Here is a 21880-nt window from a genome sequence, read left to right as displayed (position 1 = left end):
TCTTTCAAAAATTCACCCTCTTGCAAACAATTGTGGATCTACAGTATGCCTATAAGCAAATATATAAAGAAAGACTGGAGCTTCCAGATTAATTCTGAAAAGGATGGTTTTAGATGCACCTCACATTTATGCTAGTATCATGTGCTTTAGTAGACACTGTCATCTCCACCACTCATTGAAACAGTTATGTAAGAAATCTGAGCCTCGACCGAGGAGCCACATTAGTGAAGTGCCACATAAGTGATGTCATAGAGAGCGTCATGCAATTCAGTGATACACCAAAGAATTGATGTTTATTGAAAATACACACTGCGCTTATAAAGACATGGGGAAAACCGGGGGGAAAAAAACAGGTCAGCGTTCACATCCGTTCTAACGCTGCACATCAAAGCGTGTGTATATTCATGCCTGTATTTTTAGATCCAAACATTTGCATACTTACATGCAAAATTACTGTATGGATTCATGCACATTTGATTATGGGGGAATTGCATGCTGATTCTCAAGCACCCGCAGGCATACGCTCAGAGGGTTATCATGAAAGAAATATCTACGACGTAGTAACAGCGCATCATCTGCATATGTATTTACAGCATGCGCAAAACACACAGGCACGCACACACATTGGCACAGGCTCTATCAGTGGCAGGCTTCTCTTTGCTGGAGTGATCACGGGTATGCAGCCTAGGCAGTGGAATCAAGCAGTTCACACATCCACACACAGTTATATAAGAGTGCTGAAGCATTCTGAAGCGCCAGTGGGTTTTTAGATCATGCCGTGTCAGAGCTGCAATCTTCCACAGAGCTACCAAGGACCAAACAGTGCTGGTAGAGGGGGAGGGGAGCACGAAAAAGCAGGAATAAGAGGGTCTGAGAGAGTGAGATAGAGGGAAATTTTGAGAAAAAGAGCCAGCCAGTAGAAGGGACATGTTTGAGTAGAAAGACGAGTGGGGTAATAAGGGTGAAAAGGGTAAAAGAGATAGCGGCTGAATTAATTTCACGTGTTTTTATTATTATGCCCTTAATTTGTTCCTTTTCTCTTTATCACTGCAATTTTGTTTTGCCTTCATAAAGCTAATGGGAGCCACAGCATTAGCAATTAGCTTTACCATGTTTCTATTAACAAACACTGATCCTTAAATATGGGGTGTCATGCTTTTTTTTTTTTTTTTTGCAACGTTAAAATATATTTTGATATATTTTTAAATATATATTGGCATCAAAACAATGGCAGATTGTTTCCAGTTCACCCAGTGTGGGTCTGTGACAAATCGGCCATGTCAGTCAATAGTCGTGGGAGGGGCCTGTGCAGAACTACATCACTCTGCCAAGAATCTCAGAACACCCTGATCTGAGAAAGGGTTCATTATTGTTGGGGATTTTAAAAAAAAAAAGCACTGGGTGGATTTTTATCATTATAGGGGGGTTGTGTACACACACTGCCAACACACATTTATGTTCAAACAACATGTAAAAGTGAATTTTGAAAAGTGAATTTTCCGATGACCCCTATAAAAACATTTAAAATATGTTACTGACCCCAGACCTTTGTGTCTGTGTGTGTCTGTGTGTGTGTGTGTGTGTGTGTGTGTGTGTATATGTATATATATATATATATATATATATATATATAGATATATATATATATATATATATATATATATATACAGTACAGGTCAAAAGTTTGGAAACATTACTATTTTTAATGTTTTTGAAAGAAGTCTCTTCTGCTCATCAAGCCTGCATTTATTTGATCAAAAAATACAGAAAAAAACAGTAATATTGTGAAATATTATTACAACTTAAAATAATAGTTTTATTCTATTTGAATATACTTTAAAAAAATAATTTATTCCTGTGATGCAATGCTGAATTTTCAGCATCATTACTCCAGCCTTCAGTGTCACATGTAACATCCAGTCTAACACATGACTCATTTAGAAATCATTCTAATATTCTGATTTATTATGAGTGTTGGAAACAGTTCTGCTGTCTAATATGTTTGATGAATAAAAGGTTAAAACTAAACTGCATTTATTCAAAATAAAAAAAAAAAATTCTAATAATATATATTCTAATAATATATTTTCTTTACTATCACTTTTTATCAATTTAACACATCCTTGCTGAATAAAAGTATGGATTTTATTTAAAAAAAAAAAAAGAAAAAAAAATTACTGACCCCAAATTACTGACCAGTAGTGTATATTGTTATTACAAAATATTTATATTTTAAAAGACATAGCTTCTTTTTTTTTTTTTTTTTTTTTTTTTATTTCATCAAAGTATCCTAAAAAAAGTATCACATGTTCTGAAAAAAATTTAAGCAGCAGAACTGTTTCCAACTTTGATAATGAATCATCATTAGAATGATTTCTAAAGGATCATGTGATAATGATCCTAAAAATTCAGCTTTGCATCACAGAAATAAATGATAATTTAAAGTATAATCTCAGATATCAGATACACTGTTTTAAAGTTTGAAAACCCCTGCTCTGGCATCATCAAAGAATGCCACTTCTAAAAGGATAGTTCACCCAAAAATGAAAATTCTATCATTAATTACCCTCATGTCGTTCCAAACTCGTAAAACCTTTGTTCATCTTTAGAAAAAAAAATTAAGATATTTTTGATGAAATCTGAGCGCTTTCTGACCCTCCATAGACAGTAACACAGCTAAAAAAGACCCAGAACTAAACTAAACTAAAAAAGTCCCAGAAAGGTAGTAAGGGCATTGTTAAAATAGTCCATATGACATCAGTGGTTCAACCATAATGTTATGAAGCAAAGAAAGCTAAAATATTGCGGGTCAGACGACGCACGTTCACAACAATACCATGCATGTGCATTCCTCTGCTCGTAAACAAGCTGCAGCGCATCTGGGTTCTGCGTCAGAACAGTGGCGTCAGCAGCATCACACACACGCATCATGGTACTCTCGTGAACATAAAGCGGAGACTGACAGAAGAGAAGAATTGTTGAATAAAGTAATTTTTTTTTTGTTTTCTTTACGCACAGAAAGTATTCTCGTAGCTTCATAAGATTGCGATTGAACTACAGATGTCACATGGACTATTTTAACCATGTCCTTATTACCAGTTGCGTTGCTGTCTATGCAAGGTCAGAAAACTCTCAGATTTCATCAAAAATATCGTCATTTGTGTTCCGTCCGTTCCATTGTGTTGAATGTCTTACAGGTTTGCAACGACATGAGTGCGAGTAATTAATGACAGAATTTTCATTTTTGGGTGAACTATCCTTTTAAAATACACTGAATAAAATATTTAATTGTATCACAACAACAGTACACTACAGAATTTCGCAAAAGGAACCATTACAGGCAAAGTGTTTGCAAATTTCAGAAACAAAGTGTTTTGTAGTTTTCATAGATGGTGTAGAGAGCTGAACCTACATGTCGACTAACAGTAGGCGCTCTGGAGTATCAGTGTCTGTACGGCTCTCACCCTCACGGGCACACGGTGTGGCCAAAACTGGCTGTGACTGGATGACCCAGACACACACACACAGATGCACAAATGCCGAAACGCTGCCCGATAAAATCAATGAGGCTGGCCGAACAGCAACGGGTTTGCATGTGCGGAGGCTGCAGTAGGTTAGCTCAAGGCAGAGGACGGATTGGTGCGATAGTAGATGGCAATAAAAGAGGAATACATCGTCCGGCATCACAGCGAATGGCCTGATTGTTGGGGCAAGCGGGATTTAATGAATCCTCATTCCCTCTTGTTCAACCACTCTCTCTTCCAGTCACTATCTCTCTCTCATTTTCTTACTCCAAACATGACAATCCATCATAGGGCTGGCAGGGGGGATGGGGCACATGCCTCTGAAGCCTAAGGCACTGGGTATAGAGCACACACACAAATACACACATGCACACACACACATGAGAGTCCAGGCCACTGCCTATGTCACCTGATATGACATCGCTTAACCTATAGAGAGGCCACGCGCCCAGCCGAATGGCGCATGATCATAATAGCAAAGGCCATAATCTGCATTATTGATATATTTAGACCACAATTGTCCTGTAGGTCATGAGAATTGCATCACTGTGTACTGTACCGGATTCACAGCATTACTGGGACCGCAGCAGCTGCTCTTTGAGCTAGAGAGGGGCGAAATACAGGATGATCCTGCATATTGTGATAGAGATCAGTGGAGCTCAGTGGAAATAGGTGAAGGATTTTTTGTAATCATTTTGTAAAGGAGACTTAAAGAAAGTAGGTACACTGAGCAATCTGTAATGATATGGGTGTTTTAAGGCATTAGCGGATATGTAATGGTCTTGAATGGACAGATAAAATGCTTTATTGTAACTGAAAGGGGTAAATACAGGATATGATTGTGACAGGGGCTTGGAGTAATTCCAAGTTTATTTATTAATTAAATGATTTCTAGGCTAGTAGGGGAAAAAAGTTGTGAGGTGCTATAGGCCCCGTTTCACACTAGCCACGTAAGCAGCGCATTTTTTTCAGCGCAGAATCTATTTTTGCTGGGCTGTTAACACTAAATTAAAGTGACAGTGTATTGTTCATGGTCAAATTAAACTTAGGTTGACACAAAAAATTAGCAATTTCACCATAAAAGCATTTGAGAGAAGTCTACCGTGTTTCACAGTCACCCTATGACTTAAAAAGAAAATGTAAATGAAAAAGCTCTATTGTACCCACAAAAGCATGTTTAAATTATTTAAACTACAAGTATAGCTTGAGTTGAAGACTCATAATCTCATACAAACTACACTACACAGCATGTTATATGGTTTAACATGTTATGCATGAGTGTTAATGATTATAAACAAAAGCTTGTGGATCGAGGGCTACACACTCAGCAGCAGTTCATTTGCGTTCTAGAAACAGTGCCAATGTGAAAGCACAAAGTTCATGTGCTGCTTCCGCTCTGCATGTGCATCTAGTGTGAAATGAGCATCAAAAAAAAAAAAAGATCATTTACATTAGTGCCTCTTAATTGGTGGGTGGCGAAATGGGTCACAGCTCTTTTTTATGCAAATAATAAAATGAAGTTACCATATAACAACATAAATATGTTTTCAAAAGGAAGGAGAAACTGCTTAATGTCATTGGCAATGCATCAAATCAAACTCTGGTATTTTGCTGCAAATTGTCATTGCCATTTTGCATTTACATGTCACTTGATTAAACAAGCCGGATAGGTTGTGTAACATCCACTTATTTTTAAAAACCATTATTTTCAAATTTAATATTGATTTTTGTTGACACTTTTAAGATTTTCAACGATTTTCATACTTTTCATGTTTGGTCACCACTTCACACAGTTCAACCAAAAATGAAATTTCTGTCGTCATCTATTCACCCTCCTCTTACTCCAGTTTCTTTCTTCTGCTGAACACAAAAGGAGCTGTTTTGAAGAATGTTGGTAAGCAAACAGTTGATGGTAGCCATTGACTTCCACGGCATTTTTTCCATACTATGGAATTCAGTGTCCAACAGCAACTGTTTGGTTACCAACATTCTTCTAAATAACTTCTTTTATGTCAGCTGAAGGAAATTTTAAGGAAATTAGTCCATAAAATGTAGTGTGATGACAGCCATGTCATTTTTAGCCATTTGTGTCTAAAAATTACATACATTACTTTAAATGATTTTTTAATCATTTTATTGGGGAACATTACAAATCAGAGTAAAAATATATCAAGTAACGTGAAAGTTGGGAAACGATTAATTATATTAGTAGCAATTAATGATGACACAGATGAGCATCACAAAGCACAAATAGCACAGTTTCCTGAAAATGACAATGAAGCACATTTTATAGCATTTATTGATGTTTTTGGCATTACTAGCAGGGACTAGTAGATTGTGGACCAGTAAAGCTGGGTGATGTCATCATTCAGGGACTACAAATCAGCTTCTGGAGCTTTTACCTTCATGTGCTATATGTAGTGGGCTGTCCTGCATGCTTATAATTTAGGAACCTTCAAAGGAAATTCACTATAATTGTGTTTTCTTGAGTGCAATACTCACCACTTGCCTTAAAACAAACTCAAGTGTGTAATGCTTTAATGCAAAAGTACTGTCAATGCGATTGTGTCTGTTCGCACTTACTCAGAAATAACTGACAAGAAGAGCTTAAGCTGTGTTCACAGAAATTGCACTTTCACTGACAAGAGTTTTTTAAATATATAACTATTGCACATATCTGAGTGGAGTCAATAAGATTTCTCTTTTTTTAAATATATATATATATATATATATATACTTAACAAGGATGAATCAAGAATGACAGTAAAAACTTGTTACAATGTAAATGTATATATAGTAGAGCTATAAAGAGACAGAAAATATTGTGTTGGGTTGGTGCATGGAGTCAATTATAGTTCACATTTACTGAAAGATTTAAAGACTTTTCTAATAGAGTTTTTATGAGCAAAGTGTGTAATAGCTAAAGCACAATATGCAAATTAAAAGCAGCACAGATAAAATATCAACATAGACTAAGTAGACAACCAACATGATCTACTATCTAAGCCTCTCTAACTGCGCAAGCAAACAAATCTGACACTGTTTTTTTTTTTTTTTTTGTGTCCATGCCACAAACATTGCAGACTATTTCAAGTTAAAAATAGTCCAACTTTTAAAAACCAGTCACAAAATCCTTGCTTTATGTTTTCTTCTACTGCAACCTGTCTAGATGGTATTGGATGCTAAAACGCATCTTGTGTGAACACCCCTTGAAAAACCATTCAGGTCCATTTAGTGTAAGACAAACCCAAAATCAACCTAATTATACAGTGGTGTCTTGAGACACTGAGTCATTGACCAGTCTTCAGACAACCCACAGACTAGTTGGTTTTGAAAAATATGTAATTTTGCACATCCTTAATAGGTAGATGGGTGATGATAGATCTGCAGTGTGTGTGTGTTTGTGGTGAGAGGGCAAGATGCTGGGGCAGAGCTAGATTAATAAGCATTTGTAGTATTCAATCAATTTGCCTGCAAGCTAAAGCACCTGATTAGCATGACCCTGTCCTGCACATCAGCACATTCAAGCCTGTGGGAGGCTGATTAAGAGGGAATGCTAATTTCCTTCCACAATGCTGTCAATGAGCATGAGAGAGAGAGATTGAAGGAAAGACTGAGAGCAACGGATAGAACGAAAGTTCAAAGACAGCCACTGTCAGGAAGAAAGTGTGTGCATTCATGTCAGTGTGTGAGAGAGCACTATATATGCCCCATGTGTAGCAGCTCAAGCAGCTGGTCACATATTTCATACATGCAGCATTATGAGGGCACATCTGTGAGTTGGTTGGTTAAGCGGCACTCAAGGGATCAGGGTTTGGTTGGTAAGCATAGTCCAGGTAAGCCCTGTGAAGTATCAGAACTTGAGGTGCATGAGAATGCTATCAGATAGCTTTCCGAACAGAAAGCTAAACCTGAAGTCCTGTGCTTTAAAAAAAAAAGAAAGAAAGAAAAAAGCTACTGATCATCATGTGTACTTCACTCTCAAGGGTCTGCCCAAGCCGGCAGCATTTTGACCTCTGCTTAAATCAAAACCGTGACCTGATCAGATCTCTCATCCTCTTGTCTGCAATGGGATAAGAACCTCCGTTCACACCCTCTCATCCTCACCAGCCATTAGCAGGGTGAGAGGTGAGAGTGCTAATTTGGCCCAGGTCATTGTTAGCTGTGGCACAGACTCTGCAAGTGACAGGACATTCTCCACGCACTGCGCACTACGTTCTCACTGCTTTGAGAATGAGGGTTGTCTTTTTGAAAAAGGGCCACTTAAAGGACATTTTATTAGATTGTTAACAGTTGTGTGACATTTAGAAATTGGATTGAGAAAGGCTTTTAAATTTGAAATGCATTTGAATTTCGGGTAGCAATTCAAAATTACAATTCCCATTTGAGCGTAAGGAAATAAAATTAAAAGTAACTGAAAATCAAAGAAATTGTAATGACTGTATTTTCTTTTTTTTTTTACTAAAGCCAAACTTTGCTGATATGACAAAGCCTTGTTTGAAAGTTTTAAAAAGTGTTTAAAGCTGATTTGATGGTTAGACGGACAGACAGATGGATAGATGGACAGTGAGACATGTGGATAAACGGACAGATGGACAGACAGAAGGACATAGATAGATAGATAGATAGATAGATAGATAGATAGATAGATAGATAGATAGATAGATAGATAGATAGATAGATAGATAGATAGATAGGTAGGTACAGTAGATAGATAGATAGATAGATAGATAGATAGATAGATAGATAGATAGATAGATAGATAGATAGATAGATAGGTAGATACGATAGGTAGATACGATAGATAGATAGATAGATAGATAGATAGATAGATAGATAGATAGATAGATAGATAGATAGATAGATAGATAGATAGATAGATAGATAGATAGATAGATAGATAGATAGATAGATAGATAGATAGATAGATAGATAGGTTTACTTACTGATTACCCTTTGTATAACCACAGTGTTACTACAAATACCATAATTAAACTGTGGTTAGTGTAGCAAAACATTTGTGTAGCATAGTTCATTTTGTGGTTACCATGGTTCACTTATAGTAACCATGTTTTCTTTTGGTTTTATTTGTAGTAAAACCATGGTTAACTTTCGTAAGGGGTGTCCATGATATTCTTTGAACTACCATGGCCCATGAACAGGACAATCAATCAGCACTGTGGTATATATATATATTAAATCACTGGTATTATCTGATAGCACACAGCCCAGGCCCAGTACTTTTTTATAAGGGTAGATTAATTTTTACAGGGGCCTTTTTGAAAATCATAAATGAAACAATGGACTGGTAATAAAACTTAAGCAATAGCCCCGGCTGTGTGCAGCTCTGCGACTGAGAACAGTCTCTGATAAAAGCCCCGATTCACCAGCACAGAGCGCTTTAATAGAAGGCAGCATAACAATAATCACTGCAGCTTTGCTCCTCTCTTTTCCTTGCCTCAGGCTGGACTTGCCCCTGACTCCTCTCTCCTCTTTGCCTATTCCACCATGTTAATAACAACCCCGCAGGCAGTGTTTCTGCCCCTGACAGACCCTCAAACGCTACACAGGGCTTGTGTGAAAATTTCCCTGTGCTCCGTGCCAGTGTCATGCCTGGGGAGTCTGGGCAGATTGCCGAAAGAGACGCGCTTACCCTGGGGCATCATTATCAGTCCAGCTCCCCAAGAAACCTCCATCCTCAAGCCCTCGGTCCACAATAGCCTCACATGCAGAGCGTACAAAACAAAGAAAATGTACATATTCATACATATTGTAAATGGAGAGCCCTATGCGTTTGATGACACATTGCAGGCTGGAGCCAAAGCCACAACAAATGTGAAACATGCAATGGATCACAGACAAAATAGCGAGCTGGACCAAAAACATAAAGTACATGCACACCAAGATGAAACAAATATTCACAGGGCTAAATTATAATGAAATTCACTCCTGTACACTAGGCCGACAAATACATTTTGTCTTTTTACAACAGGTGCATGCACCTTTCAGTTTACAGAATGTCAAAATGAACATTTTAACATGCTTAATGCCATTTCTTATCAATACTTATCAATTCATATCAATCTGTGAAAAAAATATGCCAGATTACGTCTCTCTCTCTCTCTCTATATATATATATATATATAATTTTTAAAAAAAAAAATAACACAATGCTTTTGAAAGAAAACTGATATTCTCACAATTTATTTGATCAACAGTAAAAAAAATAGTAATATAGTAAAATAGTAATATTGAAAAAAAAAATTATTACAATTTAAAATAACTTCTAATTGTAATATATTTTAAAACGTAATTTATTCTTGTGATGCAAAGCTGAATTTTCAGCATCATTACTCCAGTCTTCAGTGTCACACGATCCTTCAGAAATAATTTTAATATGTTGATTTAGAGCTCAGGAAACATTTCACAATATTATCAATGTAAAAATCAGTTGTGTTTGTTTAATATACAGTGGTGTGAAAAATTGTTGGCCCCCTTCCTGATTTCTTATTTATTTGCATGTTTGTCACACTTTAATGTTTCAGATCATCAAACAAATGTAAATATTAGTAAAAGATAACACGTGATAACAAGTGAACACAACATGCAGTTTTTAAATGAAGGTTTTTATTTTTAAGGGAAAACAAAATCCAAAACTACATGGCCCTGTGTGAAAAAATGTTTGCCCCCTAAACTTAATAACTGGTTGGGCCACCCTTAGCAGCAACAACTGCAATCAAGCGTTTGCGATAACTTGCAATGAGTCTGTTACAGCGCTCTGGAGGAATTTTGGTCCACTCATCTACGCAGAATTGTTGTAATTCAGCCAAATTGGAGGGTTTTCGAGCATGAACCGCCTTTTTAAGGTCATGCCACAGCATCTCAATAGGATTCAGGTCAGGACTTTGACCAGGCCACTCCAAAGTCTTCATTTTGTTTTTCTTCAGACATTCAGAGGGGGACTTGCTGGTGTGTTTTGGATCATTGTCCTGCTGCGAAACCAAAGTTTGCTTCAGCTTGAGGTCACGAACAGATGGCCGGACATTCTCCTTCAGGATTTTTTGGTAAACAGCAGAACTCATGTTTCCATTTATCACAGCAAGTCTTCCAGGTCCTGAAGCAGCAAAACAGCCCCAGACCATCACACTACCACCACCATATTTTACTGTTGATATGATGTTCTTTTTCTGAAATGCGGTTACTTTTATGGCAAACGTAATGGGACACACACCATCCAAAAAGTTCAACTTTTGTCTTGTCAGTCCACAGAGTATTTTCCCAAAAGTCTTGGGGATCATCAAGATGTTTTCTGGCAAAACTGAGACAAGCCTTTATGTTCTTTTTGCTCAGCAGCGGTCTTCGTCTTGAACTCTGCCATGCAGACCATTTTTGCCCAGTCTCTTTCTAATGCTGGAGTCATGAACACTGACCGTAACTGAGGCGAGTGAGGCCTGCAGTTCTTTGGATGTTGTTGTGGGGTCTTTTGTGACCTCTTGGATGAGCCGCCGCTGTGCTCTTGGGGTAATTTCGGGTCGCCCAGCCACTCCTGGGAAGGTTCTCCACTGTTCCATGTTTTTTGCCATTTGTGAATAATGGCTCTCACTGTGCTTCGCTGGAGTCCCAAAGCTTTAGAAATGGCTTTATAACTTCTTCCAGACTGATAGATCTCAGTTACTTTCTTTCTCATTTGTTTCTGAATTTCTTTGGATCTCGGCATGATGTCTAGCTTTTGAGGATCTTTTGGTCTACTTCACTTTGTCAGGCAGGTCCTATTTAAGAGATTTCTTGATTGTGAACAGGTGTGGCAGTAATCAGGCCTGGGTGTGGCTAGAGAAATTGAACTCAGGGGTGATAAACCACAGTTTTAACAGGGGGCAAACACTTTTTCACACAGGGCCATGTAGTTTTGGATTTTGTTTTCCCTTAATAATAAAAACCTTCATTTAGAAATTGCATGTTGTGTTCACTTGTGTTATCTTTTACCAAAAACAAAAAAGTGTGACAAACATGCAAAGAAAATAAGAAATCAGGAACACTTTTTCACACCACTGTATTTATGGGAAAATTAATAAATCAATCAAACAGCAATAGATAAATAATAAATATCTTTAATAAATGTAATAGTGTATATTAGCAAACTTTGAAAAGAGACCAGGTTTATGAAGCATTTATGAAATCCATCAAAAAGTCAATTGCAACTGCTATAGATCAAAAGCTCATATCTCACTGGTCAGGCAGGTTTTTTTAATGGGCTAAAAATTTTTTTGATGACGAATGAATGTTTGTGCATGATGTAAAATAGAAACCTATTATATCTATTCAAAATCTTGTTTGCAGTGAAAATTCGCCAACAAATGTTCGTTCTCTGTGTGAAAAAGCCCTCAGGCTGGTCAGTCTCTGTCTGTGATCAGCGCAGAGAGCCTGGGGAGAATCTGCTAAACTCTCTTCCTCCTCCAGAGCCTCTGCAGCCATGGATACAGCGCTGCTGCCTGATTCGAAAGGTCAAAGCCAAGGTCACAGAGCTGCAAGTGTGCAGGCTGGAGATTTTTATGAGTGAAAGCATGTCTCTATGAGCCCACATGTGTCCACAGGGCGGATTAGAAATGTATGAAGTATGTGTGCGAGATTCACTCCATTTCTAGGAACGTCCACAACCTGTCCATCTCATCTTCTCACTGACCATATAGAAGTTTTACTCTAAGAACATATTATGCATATTCTGGTATTTTTGTAAAGCATATTCTGTCTATTGAAAATATTTGCTACTCTAAAGCATCAAAACGTTAGCTGAGACTCTTATTCACAGTAGTTGAAAATCAAGATGGCATCCTGGTCTCTGAGGACACCTCTGTCACCTTCAAGCCCGTCGTTTTAAACGCTTGTGTCAACAATCAATAGATTTAGGTTATTATCTTTTCCTTTCCCACTTTCACATCCTGCCTCACATTCTTTCCTTCCCATGTGGTGTCTTTGTGAATGAGGCTGATGGATGAGAAGAAGTGGTGTGTCCTCTCTGTGCTGTGACTGGTCATGTCAATATCCCCAGGTTAATGTGAGATTGGGGAGTGAGTGTGAGTGTGTGTGTGTGTGTGTGTGTGTGTGTGTGTGTGTGTGTGTGTGTGTAAGAGAGAGAGTGTGATTTGGGAGAAGGTTGCTACAGGGCAAGAGGACCGGGGTCAAAACCCAGCACACCTTAATATTTAATCAGACCATTCCCAGCAACTCTACACCCTACAGAGAAAAGGATGAGAAAAAGAGAGGAAGACAGGATAAAAAGAGCTTGCAAGGACATCCATCTAAAAAAAATTCACCTTTATTTAGTTGCAAACAGTGTCCAAATTTAACCTTTTTGCTGAATGCAGCGGAATAGAGAAAATTTACAGGCCATGCTAATGCTGTCAATTGATCAAAACTGCAATCAATGCATCTGATTTAATAAAACAATATCCTGATGAATAAATCAAATCAATCACAGTTAATTGCAAATAGTAATCTTTTCTAACCCTAAGCCTCCAAATCAAGCCAATTTAAAAGCATTACATTATTTTGGCATACAAGTCAAATCTGCAATACATATTTTAGAGCCTTCATATTAAAGAGACTTTATAATAAATATAAAGTGTATACACTCAATAAATATTTATATTAATATAAAAAGGTCCACAGCTGTCACTGGGGTGATACTCTATAAGGTACAAAAGCTGAAAGTTAATAAAATGTATCTTTAAGGTGCTAATATGCAAGGCTGTAACCATGTCTTGAAAATTAGGAGGAAGACTATTTAAACAACTAAATGATTATTTAAGTGAAATAAGAAAATCTAAATTCTAAGCTAATTCAATTTAAGTAATCTACTTAAACTATTTGCAAAGAATATTAAATTTAATAATATGCAGACTTTCACTATTGTTATTTGTATGCCTAATATTTCAAAAATGCAAAACAGTCATCGCTGAAACACAAGAGTTTTGTTTTGACTGAATTCTTTGTGTAAGGCTGGGCAAAGCTTTGCTTTCCTCTGGTAAAAGGTCAGGAATTCTCTCTCTCTCTCTCTCTCTCTCTCTCTCTCTCTCTCTCTCTCTCTCTCTCTCTCTCTCTCTCTCTATATCTATAATCACTAGCTTATATTCTTAAATATATATATATATATATATATATATATATTATTTTATTTTTTAATTATAATTATTATTGAAAATAATCACTAGCTTATATTCTTTATTCTTTCTTGCATAGTTGTGACAAACAAATCATTCTCAGAATAGACCCTTGCCTTAGATGCAAATGAACTGAATACAAACAGAAATAGATGTACAAATTGCAATTCCTGGCCTCATATGGTTTGACTAGTGGAACATCACGGTGGGAAAAGATAGCACAAGACACCGGGAATTATTAGGGACTCAGTTAGATTGAGTGGATAGAGAGAAAAACAGAGGGAAAGAGACCGATAGGAGAGGACGGAACAAAGCGCAAGAAAATTAAAATGCCATTCATCACTTCGAGTGAAGTCTCGTTTAGGTTTCTCAGAGAGGGAGAGAAGAACTGCGGCAAGTGCACTAGAAAAATCTCACCTTATATAACACATGCAGCAAATGAGATATGGCCATTTAGCGAAGCACATATTCAATGCATTTACATAGTGAACTATTCATAAATTAACAGTGTAGGATCTTGTGTATCTTGTGGCATTTTGTTAAAGACTGAAATGAGCTTAAATGCACAATAGTTGCTTTAGCAGTGAAACAAACACAATTTTGTGGTAGCTGACTTTGGCTTCTTGTGTAATCTGCAGAAGATGGCACAAGTGCAGTGGTTTTAGGGTGGAGGTGAGGGCAGGACAGGGGGGGCAGGAGGGCAGATGACCCTCTCAAGGGGAACTTCAGTCCCCATTTTAGCCAGCAAAAGTTCACAGTACTGTAACACATCAGCATTTACACAAGAGCAGGGAGGGACAGAGAGAAAGAGAGAGAAAAAAACTGCTGAGCTTGCAGACTAGATGGGGTGGTGAAAATTTAACTAGCCTGATGAAAGCATAACTTTGCATGTCAAGTATTTTCAAAGAAAGAGAGAGAGAGAGAAAGGAGGAGAGGTAAGAGATGTGTAAGCAGTAAAAATTGAGAAAGACTGGTGAAAGGAAAAGGACAGGAGAAAACGACGACACTACTATATGATGAAAGCAGAGTAAAGTTTAAAGTACTTCAGTTTTGACATGAACACAGTATGTGTACAGCCTGATGCATAACCTTTCAAAGTATACTCCATTTAATAACATGAGGAAACACACGCACTCGACACATGGAAAATTTCATATTTGTCCAGTATCTGCACTATTTCTCTCCTGAAGTTATGAACGATAAGTGTTTTTGTTCTTGTTTAAACTTCAGTTGCCAGAACCGTTTGCATCAATGCAGGTGCATATTTTGTTGTTCTTTCTACAGAGAGAAAAAATTGTCTTATTTTATATATTTTTGATTTTATCCATTAATTAGAATTTAATGTTTTGCCACAATTTTATTTTTATTGAGGAATCTGGACTTTATAAAATTTATAAATATAAATAGTTTCTATAAAATATTTATAGAAATATTACCAACGTTAGAATTAGACAAATTAAAAAAATAAAAATAAAAAAAATAAACAAAAAAAAAAGATCCAACCGCAACAGTCAAAAGTGCAAAAGTCAAAATAGAAAAAAAACAATGGAAAAGCAGCACAAAAAACTAAAAGCTGCTGTTACCTGTGAAAAAAAATGATATTTTATGTTAGAACATGTATAGTTAACTAAAAGCTGCTGTTGTTTTTACAGAACATGTATAGTTAATAATAGTCTACTGGTGTTATACCTTCAGTCATTCTGAATTTGAATTAAATTTATTTTAGAGATTTTTTAAAGCATTTTCCTCATATTATTTCTGAACATATGATATGTATAAGACAAGTTTGTACAAGATGTAGTTGTAGTTCATCCATCTTTTTTCAAAGATATTTAACAAGTGATTTGTTTAACATTTACATCATGTTGACAACTTCATGTGTGCTGCACTTGGAATAGAATTTTCTTTAACTAGAGGGTTAATAAAGAAGAAGTTTCTTGAATAATGTTGAAGTTACATTTTCAAGATGAATAGTTAAAAAATAAAGATAAAAATTGAGAATCGGTCAAACGTTCTGAAAAAAAAATCAAGATTTTAATTTTTTGCCATATCGCACAGCCCAAATATGAAATTACTTGGCAATTTGAAGTGGATGGTTGGGAAATTATTTCCTGTTTGAAATTGTTTTTTTATGGTTTTGACTCATCGCACCGGGACACACTGCATCACAGAGTTGAGGGGTGTAACATTTCCGCCACACGCTTGAGGCATTCAGTCAATCACAACACACTGGATAGCTGGCCAATCAGAGCACACCTCGCTTTTCAGAACGATGAGCTTTGTAAAGATTTACACGTTTCAGAAAGACGGGGCATAGAGGAGAAACAATAATGTACAGTGTGTGGAAAATAATGTGTTTTTTGAACCTTAAACCACATAAACACATTGCATTACACCAAATAATGTTCTTTTTAGCAACGTCACATGACCCTTTTAAATAAAAAGGTCTGGTGTCTGTTATATCAAACTCATTCAAAGCTACTATACCTTGAATGCAATGTATGTGCCTAATGTAAATATAAAATGACAACCCCTAGTCACTGTGCTTTCATTGAATGAGAAACATTCTGCAAAATATCTCCTTTTGTGTTCCACGGAAGAATGAAAATATAAGAAAATGATGACAGAATTGTCATGTTTGCGTGAACTGTCCCTTTAGGCTGCACAAACGTCGAGTTGAAGAACTAATTGGTGAGTTGAAGGCTTGGCAGTCTGTCCTAAAAACATTCATTAACACATTCACTTGTCATTTCAAGGCTCGAATGAAGCCAACTCTTGTTGAAGTCTCACTACGAACATATTTTGTTAATGCGCGTGAATAGCAGCATCTGCAAATGTCTCTGGTCCTGTTCAGTCTTGGAGTACAAGAGTGTTTGTGTTAGGCACAAGTGTTTGGTGAGACTCTTGACCTCAGATTGCTCTTCCACAAGCATTTTACAGGGTGTGGGAGCTGTTTACTCTACTGGCAAAGTGTTGATTGGCTGTACTCTATGTGCTCAGAGGAGAACAGATGCTAAAATCAACCCAAATGACAGCTTTCTTCATCCGTCTCATTCCCTCTCTCACTGCCTTTTACACAGATTTGTTCAACAAGTAACAGTCTGGAATTCAAAGTATCTTATACTCATCTCACCTTCTTCTTCTCTCTCTCCATCTGTAGGAGCCGTACGAGCGTCTAGTATCTTCCCCATCCTCAGCGTCATCCTGCTCTTCATGGGTGGCCTGTGTATAGCTGCCAGCGAGTTCTACAAGTCCCGTCACAATATCATCCTCAGTGCAGGAATCCTCTTTGTGTCTGCAGGTGAGTCTATGGAATGAATCAAGGATGAGATACAAAAGTCACTGTACACATTGTACACCCAGATTCTGTTGTTTGCTTTTGTTTGCATTCTGATCTGTTTTCATTTCTGAGCAGTATTTGACCATTTTAAAACTTTGTTGAGCCTCTGTACGTCACTGATAAGCATCACACACACTCTTTAGAAATAAAGTATGCAACATGCTCACATGCTACAACTCCTACAACACCTGCACAACTCAAATATACCATAATTTCTCACAACAGGTTTTCAGCATAATGCATAAAGCTCAATCAGGGCTCACCAGTTCAAGGACTCAGCAAATTTCTACTTGCCTGCGATTTAATACTCATTTTTATTAATGAAAACTTAATATTATAAGCTAATTCATAATTTTACATCTCCAATTTTAATACTTGTCATGTTAAATGTATACATTTTAGATTTGAACATACCCTAACATTCAAAAGTTTGGGTTTGGTAAGATTTTTTTAAATGTTTTTGAAAGAAGTCATTTATATATATATATATATTTTATTATTATTATTATTATTTTATATTATTATTATTATTTGCATTTATTTGATCAAATAATTTAGTAAAAACAGTAATATTGTCAAGCATTATTATTTTATTTGACATCACTTTTATTTTAATATGTTTTAAAATGTAATTTATTCATGTGATGGCAAAACTGAATTTTTAGCATCATTACTTCAGTGTCACATGATCACTGATATGCTGATATGGTGCTAATTTCTTCTTATTATAAACTTTATATATTATTATAAAGTTGTGTTGCTTAATATTTTTGTAAAAACTAAAACATTTTCAGGATACTTTGATGAATAACATTCAAAAGAATGGCATTCAAGATAGAAATCTTTTGTAACAATTATGTCTTTATTTTCACTTTTGATCAATTTAATGCATCCTTGCTGAATTAAAGGATTCATTTATTTTAAAATATATACTAAAATATGAAAATTTCACCAATATAATTTCTTCTTATGAAATGTTTAGATTTCTTTAAAGATAAAGTTTGCATTAGTAGCTGGAAATTATACAGTTACACAAAAACTCCAAGTTGAGTTCATAAAACCATTAATAATTAGTTTGTCATTTTCGTACCTGTCTTACTCGTGCTGCCACAAATTATTTTCAACCTTAACTTAGTCAATTTTACCAAGGTGACAAGCTGACAATCAGAAATTGCAACTAAATGTAAAAGAAAACCTGATGCTTAATTTTGGAAGACATACACATGATCAAACCGTGTAAGGTGTAGCGCTGTTCAGTCCGCTGACACAAAGTTCTTTCGCATACTGTTTAACAGTGCAGTTCTGTAAAACAAACATTTTCTGAAATCAACAGCTTTGGCCTTAATGCCCAGATCAGCGCAGTATCACTTAGACACAAAGTCTTGCGCTACACTTTTTCGAACAAGCTGCCTCAGTGCTATACAGTAGCCAGTTAGCAAGTCGATTTCTTTTTCTCTCACTCTCTTTGGTCCTGATTCTGTTGCTAGGCTTAGAGAGGCCGTTTGGGAGTAAACTCTAAAAATATGGTGTCCCTGACACACTTTCCCAGTGATCCATCATGGAGGTTTCACTCTGTCATAGACAACTCCACCAGAGTGTGACTGAAGTCAGCGGTGAGCCACAGATCATGTTCCTGTGAGGTCACCCACTCCAGTCTCGGTTATAAGCTCACTTCTTCACTCTGATCTCCTCATTTACTTGCTCACTCTGACAAATTAAGGCACTCAGCGTTTAGTTTATGGCTAAGGGGTTAAGGATATTGTGAAACCGGCTGTGTTAACCCTACCATTTAGAGGGCAGTTACACTTTATTTTGTAAGGCACAGAGATGACAGTAAGGTTCTGTCATCCTCAGCTGCATACAGGGTCTAAACTTAACTTTTTGCCAGTCAAAAGAGAAAATGTATCAGCTGTGAAACTCTTATTTTCAACTATTATTTAAATGGTATATTTTTTCTCATTAAAATGGCCTAATTTAAGCCATTTCATCCTTTGTTTTATCCACAGTGCATGCAGTTCACAGGAGTTATTAAAAATCAAAGATACACTTCTGATGATAATCTGTTTACAACACACAATGTTTTCTTAGAAAACTCAGTTTGTATATCTTCATATGACAAACCCTGTATAATCTTATGTTTAAGATCTATTCAAAAGCATAAAACATAAGACATAAAACACACTTTATGATAAATTTTTTCTGGCAGGGAGTGTTTTTTTGTTTGTTTTTTTTTTGTACTATAACTGGCTATGCTCAGGTAAATTGCATATACTATTTAAAAAATATTTATAAAACATTTTATATGATAGGTTTTTTTTTTTTTTTTTAACATTACTTGTTTTTAAGCTTGCAAAATGCTTAATAACAAATGTTTATTTAGTGCATGTCTTCAAATGTTGAGAACACAAAAAGCTTGTGTGTCATTGACCCGTATCACTGTACAGCATGCATTAACCTTAGTCTGAGACTTTATATTGTAGCAAAAGGATGCCACTTTTAGCAATTTTTATAAAAGGAACATGAAAACGTGTTACACTCCCTGAAAATAAAAGATATAAAAGCTGTCACTGTGGCGATACCCTTTCAAGGGGTATTAATACAATATGTACCATTTAGGTGTATATTAGTACCTATATTATATAGGTACTAATATACACTTTTTAGGGGCAAATATGGTAAAAGGGTACCACCCCAGAGACAGCTTTTGTACCCTTTTTCTGAGAGTGAAGATTGTGAAAAAGCATTTTAGCCATGACTATGGGGTTAAAATATCTCCTCTGTTCCCCACAGGCCTAAGTAACATCATTGGCATGATCGTGTACATATCAGCCAATGCAGGGGATCCCTCAAAGAGCGACTCCAAGAAGAACAGCTACTCGTATGGTTGGAGTTTCTACTTTGGTGCTTTGTCCTTTATCATGGCTGAAATGGTGGGCGTGCTGGCTGTGCACATGTTCATCGACCGGCACAGGGAGCTGCGGGCAGGTGCGCGGGCCGCAGATTACCTGCAGGGCTCGGCTATCACACGCATCCCCAGCTACCGATACCGCTACCGGCGCCGTTCCCGCTCCTCATCCCGCTCCACAGACCCCTCGCATTCCCGCGACGCCTCGCCGGTGGGCTTGAAGGGTTTCGGGGCGCTGCCCTCCACCGAGATCTCCATGTATACACTCACCCGTGGGGGCGACACTCTAAAGGGCGGCCACGGCACTCCCACTGCCACCTACAATTCGGAGAGGGACCACAACTTCCTGCAGGTCCACAACTGCATCCAGAAGGACTTGAAAGACTCATCCCACACTAACACAGCCAACCGACGCACCACCCCCGTATGAGGCACAACCTCCCCCCATATAGATAGCTGGGCGAGGGAGACGGGAGCAGGGCAGAGAGGGGGCGGAGGCCCGAAATATTACAGATAAAACTTCATGTACCATGCGTTTTCATGATTTGGAGAAACCGGGAGGATCTTTACATTTCGATCAAGATTACACATGTATGCATGACTTTGCCATTTGCCATTGACAAAATGAGGCTGTTCTGAAATGGAGAAAGGCTATAAGAGATATGCAGAGGGGTTCTTTCGGCCCGTGACACGGGAGCTGTAGCTTGTGGCATTGATTTGTCATGTTTTTGTTAAGGAAGCATTTCACCACCCATCGGTCTACATGGATCAGCAAGCTACTGCTCCCTCATAAGTCTTCTTCCCCTCGCCACTATATTCATCAAATTTATTTATTTGCTCATTTGTTATTTGCATTAAAAAAAAAACTGTGAACTACTGCAGTAGGCTAAGGTATTCAGTAAGAAATAGCCCGGTCTGCAATCTCTTACAAACGGTACAATATATATACATATAGTATATATATATATGTAAATATATATTAATTTTATAAATAAATCAACATAATAATCAAGACTTTTCTGAGGCAAAAAAAAAGTCAAACTGTTTGCTGGGTAATGATCTGTTGGAAAAGAGACTCTGTCCCTGAGCTACAACTGTAGCTGGACAACTGACGAAATCACAGAGAATCTTCACTGCAAAGCTGCTGTAAAACGAGACTGACAAAGACATTCAACCTTAGACAAAATTCTATTCTTTTAAAAGAACCTTCTCATCTTTTTCTCAGTCCCTGTTTGCTTCCTTTTTTTTCTCTACTCTCGCATTCGGTCGTCACGGGAGCGAACGACAGAAAAAACACGCAAACCCCTTCGCTGGCACAAGCGACAAAAAGGGGTCAGACTTCGCTGAAAGACTCCAGAAACGACTGCCAAGACGAAAAAAAGGAAGGAGGAGGGGGGAGGAAAAGAAGAGGATGCTGAACTCTTAATAAATACTTGCAAGAACGCAAGCGACAAATAAAGTACGAAACATTACGAGAAACGAAGCTAAGTGACTCACGAATACAAAGATTAAATGCATGCTATAAATTTACAGCAAACCTGCTCTTGAAACTTAAGTTTTAAAGGATAATGATAATTATAAAGGGAAAAGCAATGTTAAAAAAGTTAAATATTAATGTTTTGTGTACTCTTTCTGTTTTTGTTTTTATTATTATTAATTGTATTATTATTATAATTAATCATTATAATAATATACTTTGGTGATAAACCAAGCAAAGGAATTATGACAAAACTGCTTTTTTAATTCTGAGTTGTTTCTTTGTATCCACGTGTATTTCTTTTACTAATTTCTTTTTCTCGGAATCACACGCCTTAGTCATTTCGTATTTCTATGGATTCATTTTAAATGTGTCATTTTCTTTGAAATGAAATCTAAAGGTGCCAAAACAGAATGATCCTAAACTTGGATGCATCAAGTCCTGATGAATAAACAGACAAACCCAAGGGGGAACAAA

The 21880-nt window shown here is 36.9% G+C and overlaps 1 protein-coding gene across 1 annotated transcript in view; it reads left to right on the top strand.

Annotated features, from left to right (window-relative positions):
• The window catches only part of LOC122136556 (voltage-dependent calcium channel gamma-2 subunit), a 70724-nt gene extending 48844 nt beyond the window's left edge, over nt 1-21880 (top strand). Inside the window, exons 3-4 of the mRNA XM_042720351.1 lie at nt 16842-16982; nt 19812-21880. Coding sequence (XP_042576285.1) covers nt 16842-16982; nt 19812-20356 — 686 coding nt within the window. The 3' untranslated portion in view covers nt 20357-21880. The remainder of the gene's footprint in view (nt 1-16841; nt 16983-19811) is intronic.

This window comes from Cyprinus carpio, chromosome B3 (assembly GCF_018340385.1).
Source record: "Cyprinus carpio isolate SPL01 chromosome B3, ASM1834038v1, whole genome shotgun sequence".
NCBI lineage: Eukaryota > Metazoa > Chordata > Actinopteri > Cypriniformes > Cyprinidae > Cyprinus > Cyprinus carpio.
The sequence above is the reverse complement of the archived record's forward strand: the minus strand, read 5'-3'. Positions and strand labels throughout refer to the sequence as shown.